Here is a 23,632-nt window from a genome sequence, read left to right on the forward strand (position 1 = left end):
CTTTTAGTAGACTGACATGCTGAACAGATCTGTGAAGTTTCCCCTCGATTGGATCACAAATGAGGGAGGAGTTCGGTTTTAAAGGTTCATGCTTAAAAACGTCATAACTCTGAAACCATGTGACGCATGACATCATGTTCGCTGACTTTTTTTGTTTGTCATGGGTGTGCGATTCTGCCTGCAAAGTTTGGTCTCGATCTGTTCAGCCGTTGCAGAGAAAAAGGGGTTTTTGTGTTTTCACGAAAAACAATATGGCGGCCCAACCACGTGACCTGTGACGTCATAATTACCGTTAGAATATTCCACAGACCGAGCCTCCTACGGTGAAAATTTGATCTCAATCGGTCCAATTATTGCAGAGAAAATCTTTTTTAAAGGAAATTAAAACTTAAAATGGCACTGAGTTAAGGATCATCAGAATTATCAGAATTCCCAAAGTTCAAAGTGCCATATCTTTGTCAAAATTGATCGAAACGTCGTGAAGTACGAACTTGATCTGTAACTTGCCATGTGGAAACCATGTACCAAGTTTGAAGTCATTAGCGTTAAGCGTTTAGAAAAAAGGTCCGGAAAACTGTTATTTGTGTGACGGACTGACGGACAGAGGGATGGAGTGCAAACCCATAGTCCCCTCCGGTGTACACCGGTAGGGGACTAATAAGCGAAGTACCAACTTCTAATCTGGTGTGTGGGTGTATCGAGGCATAAGGAAGAACGCTATTGAAAATTGGGTCGCCACGTCAAAATCCAAGATGGCCGCCGCCGTGTATGTCTGAACCTTGTGAGCGGAATATCTTGAACAAGAGCTGAACACGTCCATGACCTCATCAGTTTCCTGATAAAAGCCTGTATGTGATGGGTTAACAAGTACAAAAAGTTTTAATTAAAATATAAGCCGCGTCGATGTTACACAATGCCTAGATGCAGCTGTGCCTATAACGTCGATGTTATAGGCACAGGACATTCCTATTGATTTGATTACTTGATGTTATTTTTGTGCAAAGTGAAAATATATCTCGGCAAATTCCCGTGTGGCGACGAATTTTTAATATATCTCGGCATTTTCCCGGTCTGTTATTACAGGCGGTGTATGACTGACCATGCCGCGATTTAAAAAAATATATATCTCGGCAATTTCCCGTATGTGGCGACACGTGAACGAAGCTATGCTCCTCTCTCCACATTATTGTGACGACGTATAAATTAAATATTTCATCGTGACGATTGTCATCAAATGGACGAATTTTTAATATATCTCGGCATTTTCCCGTCTGTTATTTCGGGCGGTGTATGACTGACCATGCCGCGATTTAAACAAAATATATATATCTCGGCATTTTCCCGTCTCTTATTTCGGGCGGTGTATGACTGACCATGCCGCGATTTAAAATATATATATCTCAATGGACTTGAAGTTACAGGCCTTTGAGAATTCATTTCGTTCTATAAAGGGCAACTTTCATCGGATTTTCTTCCCGTTTTTTTTCAACCAAGTCTAAAACTATGTTAGCGACTGTGAAAAATGAAATGATATATCGAATTTGATTTGAAATAAAACTGTGTGAGAGAGGAAGACACCACGGGCCTACAAAACAGGCCTCAAAGCTATGCGAGTTAATAAAATGGTGGATATTTGTTTATATGAATTATGAAGCCTCTCCCAAAATGGGTGGAGCTATGGTTCCCAGAATGGGTGGAGCTTTGAGGTTTTGTCTTCTCTGCAAGAACAAGAAGAAGAAGAAGAAGAAGAAGAACAACAACAACAGCAGAGGGCACTCTATGACCAGCGTCTTGCGACGCGGCTAAAAATATACGAACTACTAACTTCTAATCTGGTGTGTGGGTGTATCTAGGCACAAGGAAGAAAGCTATTGAAAATTGGGTCGCCACGTCAAAATCCAAGATGGCCGCTTCCATGTATATCTGAACCTTGTGAGCGAAATATCATATCATAGCATGTTTTCTGCGTCTTCCACTTTGTCAACTCACATCACTTCCCCGACGGGGGAGCTAGGCGTAACGCTTGTATGTACTTATTTGAGTTTACACATGTCAGGCCTCCTCGACAAGCTACTGTACCTCTGTGGTTGGATGATTAATGATCTTATTAAACACGATAAACACCTTGCGGCATTTTCTCGGTGTCAAGTCGTGACTTTGACTTCTTGATTTTCATGTTCTGTTTGTAACTTTTTCTTTTCCCTGGAAACACCATAATTGCAACACTTTTCCTTTTAATAATGGATAAAAATAAGTACATTTGCGATGATTACAAACTTCAGTTGTCTTACTGCATTACCCATAATACTTTGTTCCAGCATAACCAAAATATTTAATGATGACAAGATCTTGTGATGGATTCTTCTTCTTCTTTTTAATCTGAAAATGGATATACTGGCCAAATATTGAGCAAGAAATGCATGTTCATGAGCTTTGCTTGTCTGCATAGGTTTTATGTTGGCTCTTTGTTGCTGTTTTCGTGTTCGTGACACTTGCAACTCCATGCCTGTGTCATGTTCAGGTTGAATGGCTCGTATGAGGCACTCTCCGGTGGGAGTACCAGCGAGGGCTTTGAGGATTTCACAGGTGGCGTCACCATAAATTACGACCTACAGAAGGCACCGCGGAACCTCTGGACCCTCATGAAGAAGGCCACAGAAAGGGGTTCGCTGATGGGCTGCTCTATCAATGTGAGTAGAGAACTAAACAGAACACGGAAAGGATCATAAAAAGGGAATTTAATAGGGATTCAAAATGCCGTATGTAAAACTTTGCCAAACAAGAGCTGCCAAATAATAAATACAGAAAAGGTCAAAATAAATATACTTTAGAAATAGAGAATTTTTTTTCTGTTGCATCGTCGGATCACAGGCTGAAAAGGAAATCAAAGATGAACCTCTGTCCAAAGCCATTTTTTCCAGCAGCGGTATTTACAGGACATGTCTCAGCAGGTGCACATTGTCTGCATGTTTCTTGATGCCTCGCATCCGATATCTTTTTAAAAGGCGGTTCAAAAGAGTCTTCCCGTGCGAAATGGACAGAGGGTCCATGATGTGCCGAGTGTTTTCAAATCCGTGTGCGAATATGCTTGCTACGTGTAGTGTATATCTGTTAAATGTTGGTTGGTCCCTTCTCCCAGATGCATCCCAAAAACCGAATTAGTCCAGTGGATTTTCAAATACATCTTTTGGGTGCATTTCCTCCACTACATGGGCACTGTCGCCTGCACTTTAGTGCCACTCTGCACTTGAATATTTCAACAGCACGTGAAATGCACACATACTTTGATGTATCTTAAAAGCCCGATCACGTCTCTCACCTTCATTACTTGGGTATTCGCCAACACTTTGTTTTGCTGCTAACTGAACGCAAAGTTGCATGAGCTTTGTCTGTTTTATATTTTTATTTTTGGTGATTGTTTTAATTGGACTTCATTGCTCAAAAGAGAATTTCTCATATTCTTCATCATTTGCTTCATTCATCAAATACATAGTTGCCCTATTTATGTAAAGGTAAGCTTGATGGTGTAACTGTTATGTATGTGAGCATTAGGATTTCGTTGGTTACGTGCACTGATGTCTATATATATATATATATATATATTTTAAATTAATGGTGCTGCCTGGGTATAGAGTGTTGATATGGTGTTTTATATGTGCACAGATTACAAGCACAAGCGATATGGAAGCTGTTACATCACGCAAGCTTGTCAAGGGGCATGCTTACTCCGTCACTGGTGTGGATGAGGTACGCATTGCGCTCGGGGAAACTTGGCTATTATATACTTCATCAGGAACATTTTTGTTATTTATTTTGCAAAAAAAAGGTACGCGTTTGTGGCCTCATGGTGAATATGATGAGTTTTTATCTCAAAAGTTGTTGCTTCAAATCTGGCTAAAGGCATCAGTGGAATGGATTTTGGGTTTGAAGCTTCTGAAACCCAATCTGGTTAACATATCATTATCAGACACCGATGATAGGCCCTGGGCTGACAGGATGGCCTGGAGGTACACACACTCACCTCTAATTTGTCCAGCCTGGGTTTGAATCCTGACCGAGCTATAAACTGTCATCCCGGTATTTCAGGGGCAAAGTGATTCATCAATGTGTGTGCCATCCCTCGGATGGACGTTAGACTGGGCATCCCATCTGCCAGCATTCGGTGGACGTTGAAGATCTCATGGTGTCCTTTGTAAAGAGTAGACGAGCTATCGCTAGCACCATGGCCAAATTCCTGTCCGAACAAGCAGAGGGAATTGCATCAGTGGCACTCTCGGCCAATGATGCTACAGTCTTGTGCTGCATAAGAACGATGAAGAAGATAGGCATCAAATATAAAGAGCTATCATATTAATGACCTTCAGGTCAGCTGTTGGGGAGAGGGTGGGCAGTAAATCTGCCTGCCCTGCCATTCTTGGACTGGTCAACTTGTGATGGATGTTCTTAAATTGTGGTTTAATGCTAAATTCCCAGAAGGCAACAAACCCGGATGGGCAAAATGACCTCAAGTCAACTGATGGGCCCAAATGCGCTGAGAGCAACTAACTTTGGATGCACTAGATTTCCTTTATTGCTAAATGGGTGATTTCCAAAAAATGGGTGAAATGCCCTTTAATGCTAAATGCTCTCAAGGCAACTCATACGGCTGAATTCCCTCAGGGCAACCGCTTCTGCATATTAAAATAAACTAGGGCATGCCCGTACGTGGGTGCCCGTTCCTTGCCAAAAAAAAAAAAAAACGCTACCCGTACGCTCTACCCCGCCCGTACGCCCGTACGCCCGTAAACAAAAAAAACAACGCTCTTCGCTTCCGCCCTTCGCTCTGACTGAATTGGGAGAAATAATGCGCATAAGAAATCGAGAAATTATTATTTTCTCCGGAAGAAATCGAATTACGAACCGTAATGGCGCACGCGCTCGGCTCGGCTCGCTCTCACATCGGCCACGCCTACGCAACAAAGCGTTCTGTGATTGGCTGCCGGAAGTGAAGTCTTCACTGTCCGGAAGGTCGCAAATCGCAGTTACGATGAATCGCAAATTAGTTTTAATTAGTTTTAAAACATAGTTTAACGGCAACATAGTTTTCCAACGTGAAATAAATGAATACGCTCTCAAATGTGCCGTCCGAGGCAGAGTCTGTTCGCCACGTTCGGCACACGTGATAGCTCGCTGCTCTCTGATTGGTTGAATCGTTTTTTGGACATAGCTCAGTAACTACTTCTCCGATTAATATGAAACCTTGAAAAGGCACATCCTCGGGTCCCCAGCAATATACCTGGCAAGTTTAAAGTATATCGGACCGGTAGTTGTCGAGAAACAGCGGTCACAGACAAACATACATACATACATACATACAAACATACAAACATACAAACATACACACAGAGATTACTGGAATTATAGATAGATAAACACCATGGATTTGAGCCTCATAAAAGGGGATTTTATGGAAGCATTATACATTTATGAAAGGTTGATAGCAAGGAAAGTGTGCACAAGAATTTGAGTTTTTCTACGATGAGTTCGCAGCAAGACCAGAGCACGTATCTTGAATCTCTCAAAGGGGAGAACACAAATGCATGCCCTGTTAGAGTTTTCTTGCACAAAGTGTTACCAGTACGTATCGGACATTTCTCCTCTGAAGCATTAACGTTATCAACAAAATGAATTTTATTAGTACATCGAGTTTGTATTTTTTTTTGGATACAGGATCGAAGCTCGTGAAAGCTAACATTTATCACACAAAAAATCAAACAGACACACAGAACATTTAGTCAGAGCAGCAGTAGACAAGATGGGGAGATGAGGGGAAGCACAACCACAACATTTGAGAGCAGGGACATCGGGAGATCTGTGGGAGGGCTTGGGGGGAGGATGCGTGGGAAGAGGGGGGAGCGGTGGGAGAAGTATAAAACACAAGGACACTGCAAGGACTTCCAGGAAGGAAGTTGGTATTTCAAAAAAGTGAATCTGGGGTGAAATTAGCGGGGGTAGAAAAGATCAAGGTTTTGGATGGGGGCAGATGAGAGATAGTGGTGAACAGCTGTTTTAAAGACCTGGAGGGTGGAGTGGGATTGAAGAGAGTGAGGGAGTTTGTTCCAGAGGCTGGAGAAAAGAGGAATGAAGGAGTGAAGGTGAGCAGAGAGTCTTGATTTTGGCAGTTTAACCATAAGAGGGTTGCAGGCAGATCTTGAGCGACCTGTAGGAATATTTGGGGGACAGAGCCCAGAGAGAGCTGGGGGTGCAAGGCCGGAGAAGAGTCGGTAGAAGACAGAAAGACCACCAACCTGCCTGCGGTGAGTAAGTGAAAGGCCCTCGGAGTTCGCTTCATCGTGGAAGATTCCAATGATTCTGAAAGCTTTGGTTTCAACAGCATGAAGCAGAGCTAGGTATTAATCAAAGGCTGGTGAAAAACAAACATGGAGGTGGTCATGTGTGTGTGAAATAGTTTGTCTTAATGTGGAAAAGGTCCTGGTCATCCCATGTTATTTTATTTTGATGTTGTGCTTGCTGCTCACTTTGATGTATTTTGGTGACGTATCGGCAGAAGGAGTCGAAACACCTTTTCATGGACTATAAATTCCCTACTTGCGATCATATCCTAATATTTTCTAACAAACTTCACACTACTTTCCTTATTATTTGCTTAATTTCGTTAAAGTGAATAATAGAAAATGTTTATTGATCATGGGGTACTAATACTAGTTATGTAAATAAATTTGCAAGTCAATCCATAGTTGTTGTCGGCACAGGTTGATTACAATGGACAGACAGTACGTCTGGTCAGAATACGGAACCCCTGGGGACAAGTTGAATGGACCGGAGCCTGGAGTGACAGGTTGGAAACGCTCTTTGCCTCATTTTAATGACTCTTCCCATGGTGGATAAAGTACTCCTACGGTCTTGACCTGTCTTCGATGTACCGAGCAAAATTATTTGAACTGTTAATAATACGAGTAGAATGAGGTGCAGATGATGACACATCTCTCATTCAGACAATCCTTTTCAATTCATTTACTGATGTGTGCCCTTGTGTGTCGTGTGCAGCTCAGCACAGTGGGATTATGTAGATGGAAGTGAACGGGATCGATTGCAGGTCAATAATGAGGATGGAGAGTTCTGGTGAGTTGAGCTCGTGCGCTTTTGCAGATAATTATTCTGTGTACCTTGCGATCTCTCATCCTCTTTATGCTTTCAGGGTCCATCATCATACATCATGTGCAAATTGGATGGGGGAAGGAATGTTTAGAAAATAATAACACAGGTGGTGGGGATATTCAGGTGACGGTGATGAAGGAAGTCCATTTTAAACGTGGAGCGCATACCTCCGCCAGGCTGGAGAGTTTACATGTTGTATCCCACTCATGGGCCGTATCTGGATCCGCACCTGGACCATAATCTAATCGGCTTGTTATTGTCACTTTACCTACTTGTCCACCTCGTTTGGTCAGGACTCGTCCACAACGTTTTGAAATATCGTGCTATATGTCGTTTTTGGCCCCATCCTTCAATGGTGAAGAATCAGTTAAAACTAGAACGCCACTCAGTAGAGCGCACACTCCCGCCGTGGGTCAAGTTGGAATAGTACGATTTCACCAAAGTTTGAGGGAGTAGTTCAGTGACATCACAAGACAAGACAAGACAACACAAGACAGACACTGCACAGATATATATTTAGAATATATAGAAGACTAGCAGAAGTACCCGGCATTGCCGGGCGGGGGAGGGGAGGGGAACGGGGGGGAGGGGAGGGGAGGGGAACGGGGGGGAGGGGAAAAGAGTGGGAGGGAGAGGGGAGAAGAGGGGGGGATGGGGAGGGTGAGGGATGGGAGGGGGAGGGGAGGAGGGAGGGGGGAGGGGAGGGGGGAAAGGGGGAGGGGGGAAAGGGGGGAAAGGGGGAGGGGGGGGTACCCGGCATTGCTGGGCGGGGGAGGGGAGGGGGAAGGGGGAGGGGGGGACCCGGCAGAAGTACCCGGCATTGCTGGGTGGGGGAGGGGAGGGGAGGGGAGGGGGAAAAGGGAGGGGAAGGGGGTAGGGTGGAGGGGGGGGAAGGGGGAGAGGGAGGGGGAAAGGGAGGGGGAGGGGCAAAAGGAAGGGGGAGGGGGGAGGGGGAAAAGGGAGGGGGAGGGGGGAGGAGGAATAGGGAGGGGGAGGGGGAGGGGGAAAAGGGAGGGGGAGGGGGAAACTTGGAGGGGGAGGGGGAAACTTGGAGGGGGAGGGGGAAAAGGGAGGGGGAGGGGGAAACTTGGAGGGGGAGGGGGGAAAGGGAGGGGGAGGGGGAAACTTGGAAGGGAGGGGGAGGGGGAAACTTGGAGGGGAAGGGGAGGGGGGGTGGAGGGGAGAAGGGGAGGGGAAGGGGAGGGGGGGTGGAGGGGAGAAGGGGAGGGGTAGGGTGGAGGGGGTAGGGTGGAGGGGGAAGGGAAGGGGGGACGGAGGGGGGAGGGGGAAGGGGGAGGGAAGGGGATGGCCAGTCAACAATGACGTTGCAGTTCTCATGGTCGGAGAGCAGCACAACAATCGGACATAGTCCTGCATATTCGCAACAGCACGAAGCGGATTTTGGAGGCTCACCGATCCTGTGACGTCCTCCAGTACCGGCGTTGCCGGGCAGTGGAAGGGAGACCCGTACATTCCCAACCCGTACATTCGCCCTCTTGACTCAAGCTCACTCGGACAAAAGCCTCGCACAAATTACACCGTGAAGGCCCAATGGTCATGTCTATGCCACAAATCACGGGTGCACTGAATTGAAAATATATAGAACGCTCATACTCCGTGAAAAGTGAAGCCGCCGTGTCGCCATCTTGGTCAGCACGACTCGACCAACTCGCTTCGCGGATCTCGTTTTGTGCGGCAAGAAACTGCTCCAATCGGTTACGGAAGGGTTGTGGAAAGACGTTTCACAGCTGTTTCAAAGACATTTAATTCATATTGCACAAAATCGATACAAAACACGATCGCATAAAAGGTGAAGTGACGTGTGACGGGATGGAACATCACGTGATCGCTCTGAGCGAATCAGCGAGCTGCTCTGGAACCGGCTGAGATTAGCGGGTACTTCGTTGAAATGCGCTGAGGTAAATATGAATAAAAAATATGGATCGTCAAATATTTTGTGTTCGGCCATGTTCGTCCCATGCTCAATGGCCATGTCTAAGTCAAATATCAAGCACGTAAGCCTCTCCGTTTCGGAGTCTATCGGTAACATTACACACACACACACAAACTGTGTTTTATATATATAGATAATGTTAAAAAAAACAAGGCAATTTCACTTACATTTTCGGATTCAGCGTTCAATTCTATATAAGTGAGTGTATTTTGAGGCATGTGTGACTTCAAATAAAATTGTAAGCCAGGAAAAACGGCCGTTTCATTCCTTAGGGATACAACATGTAAAACTGGCCCAAACGTCAAAACAAAACTCGCTCATTTTAAGTCGTACAAGCTAATGCGACCACTCTTTCTTCTGGGAAGAATCCCGTGCACATGCTGGTGACACTTATAAGTCACCGAAGTCTTTATAAGTTCATCAAACACTGACACCGCGATTGACATTCGCCGAGGTAAATGTTGATATCTCCACTGAGGTAAAAAAAAAACAACCCAAAAAAAAGTTTTAAAGCATTATACGTATCAAATGATACATTTTATGAAACGGGGAAACAGAATACACACTTTGCTGGTTTTAAAATGACAGAATATGTCTTTATTAGAAAAATAAAAGAAGAACCTTGAAGACGACGCTGCTAACAAAATACACCGCTCTAACGCATAACCACGAGTTTAAACTACATTTACAACAAATATGAAAACTATTTTCATATCACAATGTTAAATATAGAATATATAGAAGATAATGTTGAAAAAAAATGGGCCCTATCTTCCAATGGTAAACAATCCTTCAAAAAATTCCTGGATCTGGAATAATATCCTGAGCTTCACCAAAAACTAATCAATTCTTCCTTATCCCAAGGGCAATCATCCCACCAACATTCATCCAAATCCGTTCAGAACTTTTCCAGATATCTTGTTCACAAACACACGAACACACACGCACACACACACACACAGACACGATCGAATGCGTTACTCAATAGCGGGAGTAATTATTAAAATATTCTCGGATTTGGATCTTCACCAAAATCAAATCTAGTCTTCCTTGACACACCCCCAATCTGTCCACCAAGATTTGTCCGAATCGGTCCACAACTTTTTGAGATATCCTGGTCACAAATAAACAGACAACCAGGCAGGGGTGACAACAAAATATCCTCCTTCCTTCGGTGGCGGAAGTAACTACGGTAAATGGTAAGATATACAGTGCATGTATGTTTTCAGTGATGAGAACTCTGAAACATTAAGTATTATTGGATTTTATACAGACACTTGCAATCAATCAAACAGGCATCATCCACGAAAAGACTTCAATATGGCCTGCATATGCATGTATATATATATATTTCCCTCAAATTTTTTGATATTTCAAATAAAAATGTTTTTGAATATAGTGAAATTGTGGGAGTATACAGTATCGATACGAACCTTGACATTGATACATACGATATTGACACATGTCGAAAAAACTCAGTTCGGATCCAATCTGCATTGAAATCAAACTACCTCACAGATTTCATTGTTCTCGTAATATAATATTCCTCGACTCCACCTGCAGAATGTCATTAAATGGCTAAGAGGCTTTAGACGTTCTATTATGAGCGTCATCTTTGATCATACCACATCTGTATACAGTCTGATGGATGCACTTGTTTGCCATTGTTGGTGTCTCACACAATTGTAAGTCAGGAGTTGTGTAATTTCGAGTGCGGCTGGTATTCCTGGACGACTTTGATCCTTTATGCTTGGCCTATCAAGACAGTCTGTCGAAAATGATCCATTGAATTCTTGCTTGGTGTTGAACATGTTCCGCCAGAGTACAGCTGCTGCACGTGCAAGAATAACAGCATTGTTTTCCATAATCTAGTTCATATGACTTTGCCAAGGCCGTACCAATGTCCTCTTTGAAAATCAACAAAATCACTTGACCCTTGTTGTGAACTTCCATGTCTGGAAAATGAGCCAACAATCTTGATTGTGAAAGTGCAGAATGAAGTAGCTGGTTCAAAAAACACCGGATTGTTCCACCCTCTGCTCAGACAGATGTGATAAATCACTCATTGTGAAGATTGGTGCCGTTCCTTCCTCCATTTGTGTTTCCTCAATGTACATCACTAGTTCAGAAAATAAAGTGCCTTCAGAATGAAACGGAAAACCAAATACCGTGGGACCCCGATATTCGCGGGGGATACGTTCCTGGAAAATCCACGAATTGCGAAACCGCAAATCGCGGGGCATTGTTTCAATGGAAAAAGGGGGGATAGGTTCCCGAGTCGCGAATTGAGAGGACCAAACTGCGAATGGCGAGGCAAAATGCACGAATGGTTAGGCAAATCCAGAGAATGTCGACGATAATCTGCGAAGGTCGATTAAAGTCCTGGAAATGGCGAGACAAAATCCTCGAAGGTCCATGAAAATCCCGCGAATGTATGCTGCGGCATTGTTTCAATGGGGAAAAAGGGGATAAGTTATAGGTTCCCAGCGGTTTCTGATTCATGGAGGAATATTTTTAAAGTTTAAAATATTTTTGACCGTAAATGCACATGATTACAGTTTCATAAAAAGTGCTTACAAATTTAAAAAAAAAAAAAACAACACCAGGTACCATTTCCAGTTTATTGAAGGAATGCGCTTGCAGTTTATTAAAAGTGCTTTTCCAGTTTAACCATACCGTACTGTGAAAGTAAAAAAATAAGCAAAAAAAAACAACACCATCATGTACCGTTTAAAAAATTTCTTTTACAAACACACGCAACTTTCAAAGGTGATGATGATTATGATTATGATGATGATGATGATGATGATGATGAATTAAAATCCCATGAATTCCTCAAATTTTGAGGGCGACCCAAATGATGGTGCAGCAAAATTATGCACAAAGGGAGAGGTAGGAGAAGGTGAGGATGCTGGTGAGAATGCTGGTGAGGATGCTGAGAGGAAAGCAGGGGAGGGTGTTGATGGTCTTGAGGTGGAGGGAGCAGGGCTGAAGAAATGGGTAATGTGGAGCTGCCTGACAGATTGCCCAACATTTTGATGTAGCTCTTTGCAGCACATCATCAGCACACATCAGATTGCCCAAGCAGCACATCATCCAAGCCCCTGTTGAACTTGAGGTACACCTCCATGAGTGGGTCAGCGTCTTGCACCCTGTCAACAAGCACCCGCATGTCCTGCAGCAATGCACCCAGGAACTGGACTGTGAGGTTGGACCTCAGCACCTCTTCCTCATCACTGCCCACCTCCTCCTCCTCGGAAACCTTTGGAATGGCCTCCAACTCGTCCTTGGTGAGCGGGTTTAGGGAACGGTTCAGCATCATGGTTTTTAGCATGAAGTCCCTCATCTGCGTGTTGTCCTCGATCATATTCTGAAAGTCTTCTCCATCCTTTCCATGTGGACATTCTGGACATGGGTGACCATCGTACTCAATGCAGCGCTCACTGAAACTCTTTCACGAATCGCCTTCTTCTTCCGTATGTAGCGAACGGTGGATTCGTTGACGCCGTAATGCCTGCCCACAGAGGCCGCACTCTCTCCTCTCGAAAGCCGGTCGAGCAGCTCCACTTTCTGGCTCAGGCTCATCACTTTCTTCTGCCTCTTGGTTGTCAACACATCTCTGGCACTAGTCTCACGCTTGGGAGCCATGATTGAATGAGCAGAGCAAGTTAAAAACACAGGTCAAAGCAACGGAACGATAATGATGATCGAGATCCAGCACACAGTCTTTATATGTAGGAATGTGTGCATTGTGGGTATCTGCGGTAGGGGTGAATACTCTGCCCATTGTTTGTGGGGCATGTTTTTGGATGATTCCGTGTTGAGCCTATCTGCTAATTTCAATAATAGATTGGATGAAGCATTTTCATTCTATAACTCGCGGAGTTTGACATGTTTTCGTTGCTGATGAAACATCCCCCGAAGCGTTTTCATTGTGTAATATCTCTTATGATGCTTTGCTATAAATTTGAAATTGCAATTGATTTGATGAAGTGCTTGCATTCTATAATTCGCGGGGTTGACGTGTTTTCGTAGCTGGCGGAACATCCTGATCAGCATAATCGAGAGCTGATTATAGTCAAGCTAAAATTTGCGGCCGCGAAAGCCATGAAAATGCAAATCGCACAGCGGTGAATGTATAAGCAGGTCATGCTCGTGGCTCGTAGATGTTTTTTTGTGTATGCCCAGCAGCTTTATGCATGGCTGGTAAAAGATAGCTTTTATAAATGTGTCAAGCTAGCAGCTCGTGGGATTTTTTTTTTTTTTTTGCGCCCCTTAAAAACCGCGAATTCGTGGAACGCTTCCTGTCTTGCTGAATTGATCTTGGCTTCCGGTCTTGCTGGCGAGGTTTCGTTTATGCGCAGCTCACCACGCTCTCCATCGAAATCGAAGTTAAGTAATTGTTCCCATTTGTATTTTCGTTATAACTGTATTTATTTTATGGTGTTGTACGTATAGTGTGTCCCGAGGAAGATTTTCGGTGCAAATCTTTCATACCTGTATAGAAAATCATGTTAATTCGTGTCGTGTCTTTTGAGGCCTTGTACAGTGTCCAACCTTGAGGCTTTGTTTTTCTCTCTGCGGTCCGTCGTTTGTGCTCCAATAACTTTCGTTCTCTGTTTTCCCAGTCTTTTCACCCCATAGCCTACTTCCTTGTTTAAAATCTCAACTCAAAAAAAAAAAAAACCCCCAAAAAAACATTTCCTTTTCTGTTCTTATTTGTTGTTCTCATTCGTTTATTCATTCTTATTCGTTCGTTCGTTCTTCGACCACGTGTTTCTCCCCCATTTCCCCAGATAGTTTTCACTGTTAAACTTTAAAATGTTTACACTTTCCCCTCAAGTTCTGTATTCCGTCGTATATTATAACACCTTTTTCTTCTTCTTCTTTAAAAGGCTGCTTTCGACTTGCTCACCAAATCTATTCATCCCAAAAAAAAATTCCAACTCTTACAGTGCCTCTTTTCTACATTCCCTAAACTCTGCTGCACTCCATCCTCCCTCCAACGTCCTGAAATGTAATTTTGACTCGAAGGTCATAAGAAACTCATTTTGCAATAAATGTTCGTTTCCCATTAATCGTACACTTTCTAAAATCCAATCTCACCCCTCCCCTCCAAATCTTCCCCATAACCCCTCCCCTCGAAATCTTCCCCATCACCCCTCCCCTCCAAATCTTCCCAATCACTTGGAGGAGGGAAGGGTTCGGTTGCGAGAGTACGCTGGCGTTGCATATTCGCCGCTTCTCCGACTGGATGGATGTACAGGGTCTGCTTCTACTTTTCTGACCTGACATCTCACACCTGTCCTGCCTTTTCACACCCGCACGTGCCGCGTGTTCTCCGGCTGGATAACGGAATCTGCTTTTGATGGTACGGAATACGGAATTGAAAGGCCCGCTCCCGTTGTTTGTGGCCGTGGCCTTGTTTGCCGGTGGCCGTGTGGTCTTGGTGGCCTTGTGGCCTTGTTTGCCGCTGTGGTCTTGATTAGCGGCTGCAGTCGTTTGCCGCTGCGTTTGCCGCTGCGTTTGCCGCTGCGTGTGCCGCTTTGCCTCCTCGACCTTGGCCTCGTACTCGTCCCTTCGCTCCTGCCTGGCATGGCTCTGAAGTACTCCGCCGCAAGGCTCCTTCTGCTCAATACCCGCTCCACCCCATCATGCATCTCTGCCATCAAATCAAATGGACTCCTCCGACGACCCAGGTACATTCACCGTGGCTCCGGTCGCAAGTTTGTTTATTTGCAATCAGGTCACTCCATCCCCGTCCTCTGGTCGGCTCAGCGCACTCTCACTCTTCGTCCCAGCGCACCTGGTCACAGCAACCCACACGATCGCACCTCCTGCCTACGAACCCTGGCTAAATCACCTGAATTCATCCCTGCTGTTCAAAACAACATCAAGCTCACCCTGTTCAACACCCGGTCCCTCAACAATAAATGCCTCATCCTGAACGAATACATCCTGGATAACAAACTGGACTTTCTCTGTCTCACCGAAACCTGGCAACAACCTCTGGACTACTACACACTCAACCTCACCACACCCAATGGATATTCCTACGTCAATAAACCACGCTTGGAGGGCCGAGGTGGTGGAATTGCCGTTATCCACCGTCAAGACATCAAGACCAACCTCATCTCCATCTCATCTGCTCCATCATTTGAACACCTGGCTTTAAAACTCTCTGGTCACACGCAGTCAGTCATGGCTGTCGTCTACCGCCCTCCCAAACCACACCCATCATTCCTGTCTGACTTCTCCTACTTTCTGACCCAGCTATGTTCCCTCTCCCCCTCAATCCTCCTCCTTGGTGATTTCAATATCCACATGGACTCCACTGACTCCACAATAACCACTGACTTCACTGATTTACTCACCTGCTTTAACCTCACTCAACATGTCGACTTTCCTACCCATATCCGTGGTCACATTTTGGACCTTGTCTGCTCCACTGGATTAAATTTGCACCATCTCTATGGCTCCGACCTCACCCTCTCTGACCACTTAGCCATCACTCTGACCATCAACATCCCCGCCCCAACACCAAGGCATTATCGCACAATCAACTTCCGTAAGCTAAACGCTATTTCACCTACCTCATTCTCATCCACCCTCTCTGAAAAAATGTCCACTTCTCCCTTCATTGACCTCCACACCCCTTCCGACCTCACTGACTACTACAACCACACTCTCTCCTCCTGCCTTGACCAGCTTGCGCCTGTAAAAACCAAAACAGTTTCTTTCACCCATTCTGCTCCCTGGTTTACCCCTGAACTCCACCTGATGAAAACTCGTGCTCGCCAACTTGAAAGACTCCGCAATAAAACGGGTCTCACAGTTCACTCCCAAGCCTACAAGGACCACATACAACACTACAAAGATGCCCTCTCCCGCGCCCGCTCTGCCTACTACTCTCAAATTATCCACTCTGGCTCCGGAAACCCAAAAGCACTCTTCTCGACAATAAACAAACTCCTCCGCCCCCTGAACACCACCACCCAGTCATTCACAGTAGACAACTGCATCTCCTTCCTCTCTTTCTTCCAACGCAAAATTGACAACATCTACAACAGCTTGACCACCGCCGCACCCGCTCCCCCTCCAACCACCTGCCCCCCCTTGTCCTGCCATCCCCTGTCTCGGTTCTCCCCAATCTCTCCTACTGACCTCTCTGAACTCCTCATAGGAATGAAAACTGCCACCTGCACTCTTGACCCCATCCCCTCCAGCTTTGTCAAAGCCTCCCTCCCTGCTCTCTCTCCACTTATCATTGCAACAATAAACTCCTCCCTGTCTACAGGCATCGTCCCACCTTCCCTCAAAATTGCTGCTGTTACCCCCATTCTAAAAAAACCTGGTCTAAACCCTGACACCCTAAACAACTTCAGACCCATCTCCAACCTACCCTTTCTGTCAAAAGTTTTGGAACGCGCTGTAGCCACTCAACTCAAACATCATCTCTCTGCCAATAACCTGTATGAAACATTCCAATCCGGATTCCGCTCCAACCACAGTACTGAAACTGCTCTCCTCAAAATCACCAACGACCTTCTCCTCTCCTCTGACGCTGGCAACCTCAACATTCTCGTCCTCCTCGACCTCAGCGCTGCCTTTGACACCATCGATCACACTATCCTCCTCACCCGACTTGAATCCACCTTTAACGTTACCGGCACTGCCCTCTCTTGGATTAAATCATACCTCTCTGACAGATGCCAGTTCATCTCCATCAATAACTGCAAATCCCCCACTGCTCCCCTCCCCCAAGGTGTCCCCCAAGGTTCAGTTCTTGGCCCCCTCCTCTTCATCCTTTACCTGTCCCCGCTCGGTCACTTAATCCGCCGTCATGGTCTCCAATTCCACTGCTTCGCCGATGACATCCAGCTTTTCATCTCCACCAAGTCCGTCTCCACCGACACCCACTCTATCCTGACAAACTGCATCACTGAAATAAAATCCTGGCTTCAAATCAACTTCCTCAAGCTTAACTGTGATAAATCTGAAATAATCATCATTGGCCCAAAAACGCTCACAAAATCCACCCATAACTTTGCCCTCAACATCGACGGTATCCCAGTATCCACCTCCCCTCACATCCGGAATCTTGGCGTCATCTTTGACCAAACCCTTTCCTTCGACAAATACACTAAACAGATCACAAAGTCAGCCTTCTTTCACCTGAAAAACATTGCCCGTCTCCGCTCATCCCTCTCCTCCACGGCTGCAGAAACCCTCATCCACGCCTTCATCACCTCCCGTCTGGACTACTGCAATAGCCTCCTCTATGGTTCACCCTCAAAAATCACCAATAAACTCCAATACATTCAGAACTCCGCTGCCCGTCTACTCACTCATTCCCGGACCCGTGACCACATCACCCCCGTCCTTTACAAGCTTCACTGGCTCCCCATCCCCCAGAGAATCCAGTACAAAATCCTCCTCTTGACATACAAAGCCCTCCATAACCTGGCCCCATCCTACCTGGCTGACCTCCTCTCCAGACACACTCCCACCCGCAACCTCCGCTCTGCTGGTACCAACCTCCTGACCCCCTCCATCCGGACCAAATTCAGATCCTGGGGGGACAGGGCCTTCTCCATCGCTGCTCCCACCCTCTGGAACTCACTACCTCACACCATCAGAGACTCCTCCTCACTCACCACATTCAAAACATCACTAAAGACCCACCTGTTCAACGCTGCATTCAACATTCAACCCACAGCATTTAACCCCTGACTATCTCTTCTCCTTCTCCCTCCTTTTGCTTTAAATATTTCCCTATTGATTCTTGTCTTTTTGCAATTGTTGTTTTCATGTATTGTTATGCATTATGTTTGCCACTCTGTCAAAGCGCCTTTGGGCTTCTGGAAAAGCGCTATACAAAATAAATGAATTATTATTATTATTATATTATTATTATCACCCATCCCTTTCAAATCTTCCACCTTGCCCCTCCCCTCCAAATCCTCCCCATCACCGATCCCTTTCAAATCTCCCCCCTTGCCCCTTCCCTCCTAAACTCCCCCCACACCCCTCCCCTCCAAGACTCCCCCTCGCCCCTCCCCTCCTAGACTCCCCCCTCACCCCTCCCCTCCAAATCTCCCCCATATCCCATCCCTTTCCAATCCCTCCCCTCTCACTCCCCCTCCTCAAAGCGTCCTCCCCGCTTCTTCCTCCTTCCAACTCTCACCTCCATCTCCCCCAACCTTCTGCCTCGCTCTTCCCCCTCCTCAAATAACACCTCATTGTGCCTCACCCAATCACCATCAAACCTTTTGTCCGCCCCATCCTTCCCTTTCTCCGAGCTATTCTGAAATCTCTGACACACCTTCAACAGCTCTCCCTACCTCTTCCACCTCTTCCACATCTTGCCCAACCCCTCCTCCCCACTGTTCTGTATCCAATGCTCCCCCTTCCTCTTCATTAACGGTATGGACCTCAAACATCCGGGGCCTTCTTTCAAACTTAACTGATCTCTCCATACAGGTTGCTTCTGACAAACCAGACGTGATCTGCTTAACAGAAACTTTCCTCCTTCATGATGTCTCTGATTCCTTAGTATCTCTCCCGGGTTACTCCCTCCTCCGGTATGATAGACCTGAGCCTCGTCCTGGAGGTGGGGTTGCTAGTTTTATCAAAAACTCTCTTCCTCACTCGCCCTGCACTGCACTCTCTCCACCTCACCCCCAGGAATACCTCTGGCTACGGCTTCCCCTTCGCTCCCACCTTTTGTTCATATGTGTGTTGTACCGTCCACCAAACAGTGATGACTCCATCTTCATCTCGCTGTCTGATAATATGGACCAACTTCTATCTACTCATCCCAACTCTCTCTTCCTCATATGTGGTGATTTCAATTGTCACCATGCCAGTTGGATGGGTGTGGGTACCTCTCTCACCAGCCATGGCTCCTCAGCAAAGGACTTCTGCGACTCACTGGGACTGGCACAATCTGTCAATTTCCCGACCCGGATCTCAGTCAACGGGGCATCTTCTCTTCTGGACTTGGTTATGACTAACTTCCCTGAAAATGTCTGCTGCTCTTCTTCTGCTCCAATCGGCTCATCTGATCATGTGCTTGTTAAAGTGGACATCTCTCTGACCATTCTCAGGGAGCCTGCTCAGCGTCGACGAGTCTGGCATTTCACTCAGGCCAACTGGCACGGTCTTCAAGCAGCCATCAATCATCTGGACTGGTCTCCCATCTCTACCACCTCTGACATCAACTCATCCTGGGAATTCTTCCAAAGTAAATTGCTCTCTCTCATGCACAGATTTATCCCATCTCGTCTTCAGTTGTCATACCCTTCCTCCCGTCCATGGTACACGGAATCTTGTGGTGAGGCTGTTGCCCAGAAACAACTTGCCTTCGTCTCCTCGAAAGCAAATCCAACGGAAGGAATCTCATTTCCTTTCACAAAGCCCGAAACAAGTGTGTGTCCACCCTCAGGAGAGCCAGGAAACAATATATCTCTGTTCTCAAGACCGAACTCTCTTATCTGTCTCCCTCTTCCAAATCCTGGTGGCGTCTGGTCAAATATGTTTCTGGTGTTTGTTCCCCCTCCATCCCCTCCCTTACCTCAAACGGCTACACAGCTGACTCCGCACGTGAAAAAGCTGAATGCCTCAACTCTGTGTTTGCCTCTAAATCTTGTGTCCCAAACCCATCCCTCTCTGTACCCGTCATACCCAGCTGCTCCTGGACTCCGTGTCCTTTCCTCCTGACAAGGTGGAAAAGTTTCTTTCAACCTTCGACTCTGATTCTGCAACTGGACCTGACGGCATCAGCCCACGGGTCCTAAAATCCTGTTCTTCTGCTCTTTCACTCCCTCTCTCTGTTCTCTTCACCCTCTCTTTTGCACAAGGTCAACTGCCATCTGCTTGGAAATCAGCCAACATCACCGCTTTGCACAAAAAGGTGCAAAAACAGATCCTAGCAACTACAGACCAATCGGCCTTCTCCCAATTATCAGCAAAGTCATGGAATCCATCATTGCTTCAGATATGAAATCTTTCCTCTTCTCCAATGGCTTGATCTCTGATCATCAATTTGGTTTCAGACTAGGTCACTCTACTCTGGACATGCTGCTTCTACTGTCTCAACAATGGATGGAGGTCCTCAATGCCAAACAGGAAAGTAGAGCTGTCTCCCTCGACATATCACGTGCCTTCGATACGGTCTGGCACCCCGCTCTGTTCACCAAACTCTCCTCCTTTGGTATCCATGGAAATCTCCACGCATGGCTGGCGGACTTCCTCTCTAGTCGTAGTCAACGTGTGGCCCTGAATGGGTTTCTCTCATCTCCTCTTCCTGTTCAGGCTGGAGTTCCCCAAAGCAGTGTTCTGGGCCCTGTGCTTTTTCTGGTCTTCAGCAATGATCTCTCTGACTCTCTTGAAAATCCTCTCTATCTATTTGCTGATGACTCCACTCTCTGCTGCGCCATTCCTCATCCCTCAGATCGGCAGTCTGCAGCCTCCTCACTCTCTGCAGACCTGGACAAAATCACAGACAGGGCAAACAAGTGGAACATGTCTTTCAATCCTGACAAATCTCACACTCTTACGATGTCTCTCCGAAAAGACCGACTGGACAACCCTCCCATCTACTTTCTGAATAATCCTCTCCAAGAAGTTCTGTCACTCAAGCTTTTGGGTCTCACTATCTGCCATGATCTTTCCTGGGAAAACCACATTTCCAAGCTGGCCTCCAAAGCCAGTCGCCGACTGGGCATCCTCCTTCGTGCGAAGTCCTTCCTTGGCACACCTGAGCTCCTCACCACATACAAGGCTTTCATCCGCAGCTAAATGGAGTAGTGCTCTCCCCTCTGGGCTGGTGCTCCTGCCTCACACCTAGCTCGTCTTCACGCTGTTGAAACCAAAGCATTCAGAATCATTGGAATCTCCCGCGATGACGCTATCTCCGAGGGCCTTTCACTTGCTCGCCGCAGGCAGGTTGGTGGTCTTTCTGTCTTCTACCAACTCCTCTCCGGCCTTGCTCCCCCAGCTCTCTCTGGGCTCTGTCCCCCAAATATTCCTACAGGTCACACAAGATCTGCCTGCAACCCTCTTATGGTTAAACTGCCAAAATCAAGACTCTCTGCTCACCTTCACTCCTCTTTTCTCCCACCTCTGGAACAAACTCCCTCACTCTCTTCAATCCCACTCCTCCCTCCAGATCTTTAAAACGGCTGTTCACCACCATCTGTTATCTTCCCCAATCCAAAACCTTGATCTTTTCTACCCCCGCTAATTTCACCCCAAATCCAGTTTTTGAGGTGCCGACTTCTTTCCTGGAAGTCCTTGGTGTCCTTTCGTTTTATACCTATCCTGCCTCCCCCCAGGCCCTCTCCCTCCCACACATCTCCCGATGTCCCTGCTCTCAAATGTTGTCTTTGTGTGCTTCCTCCCCTTCTCTCCCCATCTTGTCGACCGCTCCTCTTTTTATATACTTTGTTTGCTTGTTTGTTTGATTTGTTTGTTTGATAAATGTTAGCTCTTTCACGAGCCTCGACTCTGTATACAAAAAAAAACCAAAAAAAAACGCAGCCGCGAATAGGGGTAAAAAAACCAAAAACACGATTTTGTGGGACACGGCTGCGAATAGAGAAACATGTCGCATTTTATCAACCGCGAAAAGCGGAACCGCGAATAGCGCTTCTGTACTGCATTAGAAAGTATTCACACCCTTGACTTTTTTTACATTTTGTTGTGTTGCAGCATGAATTTTAAAAGGATTTAATTGAGATTTTGTTGTCACTAATCTACACATAATACCCCATAATGTCAAAGTGTAATTTTTTGTTTACATATTTTAGCAAAAATTTAAAAATGAAATACAGAACTAACTTGCATAAGTATTCAACCCTGTGAGACGATACTTGGGTGAACCACCTTTTGCACCGATGACAGCTTCGAGTCTTCTTGGGTATGTCTATCAGCTTTGCACATCTGGATTTGGATTGTTTGTCCCATTCTTCCTTGCAGATTTGCTTCAGCTCTGTCAAGTTGGATGGGGAGCGTCGGTGAACAGCAATCTTCAAGTCTTTCCACAGATTGTCAATGGGGTTAAAGTCTGCGCTTTGGCTGGGCCACTCAAGGACTTTCACGTTCTTGTTCTGAAGTCATTCCAGTGTTGCTTTTGATGTATGCTTGGGGTCATTGGAATGTAAATCTTTCCCACAGTCGAAAGTCTTTTGCACTCTGAAGCATGTTCCCCTCAAGGATATGCTTGTATTTGGCTCCATTAATTGTTCCCTCTATCCTTGCAAGTCTCCCATTCCCTGCCACTGAAAAGCATCCCCATAGCATGATGCTGCCGTGAATATGCTTCACGGTAGGGATGGTCTTAGATGGGTGATGTGTGCTCGGTTTCCGCCAGACATAGCGATTTGCATTCAGGCCAATGAGTTAAATTTTCCTCTCATCAGACCGGAAATTTTTTTGCCTCATGCTCTGTCTTTCACGTGCCTTTTTTCAAACTTCAGGTGTGCTGTCATGTGCTTTTTTTTCCTCAAGAGTGGCTTCCGTCTGGCCACTCTCCCATAACGCCAAGATTTGTGAAGTGCTGCAGAGACTGTTGTCCTTCCAGCAGGTTCTCCCATCTCAGCCAAGGATCTCTGTCGTTCTGTCAGTGGTCATTTGGTTCTTGGTCACCTGCATGACCAAAGTTCTTCTTGCCCAGTTTCTCAGTTTGGTTGGATGGCCAGTGCTGTGGAAGAGTCTGGGTAGTTCCATATTCTTTCCATTTCCTAATGATGGAGCACACTGTGCTCCTTGGAAGTTTCAACGCTCTAGAATTTGTTTTATAACTTTCCCCAGATCTGCGCCTCCTAGCCCCCCTTGCAACTATATCTCGGAATTACACGGACAGTTCCTTGGACTTCATTGTCGAGTTTCTGCTCTGACATGCACTGTCAACTGTGGGACCTTATATTGAAAGGTGTGTTTCCTTCCAAATAATGTCTATTCAATTAAATTGGCCACAGGTGGCCTCCAATCAAGTTGCAGAGACATCTCAAGGATGATCAAAGTAAATTGGATGCACCTGATCTCAATTTGGAGTGTCATAGCAAAGGGGTTGAATACTTATTGACTCGAGACATTTCAGCCTTTCATTTTTAATTCACTTGAAAAATTCTAAAAAAAGAAATAACACTTTGACATTATGGGGTATTATGTGCAGATCAGTGACAAAAAATTTCAATTAAATCCATTTTAAATTCAGACTGTAATAACAAAATGTGAAAACGTCACGGGGTGTGAATACATTTTGAAGGCACTGTACAATGTACATGCCGATTTGACAAATGCCTATGCAGACAAATTTATTCGAAACAAAAGGAAATTGATGTCTTCCCTTGTATTTTGTAGCTCTGTATGTAGATTGTATGACATTGAAATTTAGCTGAAGTTATTTTGATTGGTTGGGCAACATTCCCAGTCATTTTCTATTCAAAACAAATATCGGTTTTAGCCAGTTTCCGACTATTATAGGTATGTATTCACTATAATATGTACCTTTAT

At 45.7% G+C, this 23,632-nt stretch overlaps 1 protein-coding gene across 1 annotated transcript in view; it reads left to right on the forward strand.

The window, feature by feature from the left end:
• LOC137413975 (calpain-1 catalytic subunit-like) overlaps positions 1 to 23,632 on the forward strand; it is a 185,480-nt gene that overhangs the window by 87,168 nt on the left and 74,680 nt on the right. Inside the window, exons 5-8 of the mRNA XM_078778893.1 lie at positions 2,522 to 2,690; positions 3,664 to 3,747; positions 6,753 to 6,838; positions 7,048 to 7,122. Of these exons, the coding sequence (XP_078635019.1) occupies positions 2,522 to 2,690; positions 3,664 to 3,747; positions 6,753 to 6,838; positions 7,048 to 7,122 (414 nt within the window). The remainder of the gene's footprint in view (positions 1 to 2,521; positions 2,691 to 3,663; positions 3,748 to 6,752; positions 6,839 to 7,047; positions 7,123 to 23,632) is intronic.

Source organism: Myxine glutinosa, chromosome 5, assembly GCF_964187855.1.
Source record: "Myxine glutinosa chromosome 5, kmMyxGlut1.1, whole genome shotgun sequence".
In the NCBI taxonomy this organism is placed as follows: Eukaryota; Metazoa; Chordata; class Myxini; order Myxiniformes; family Myxinidae; genus Myxine; species Myxine glutinosa.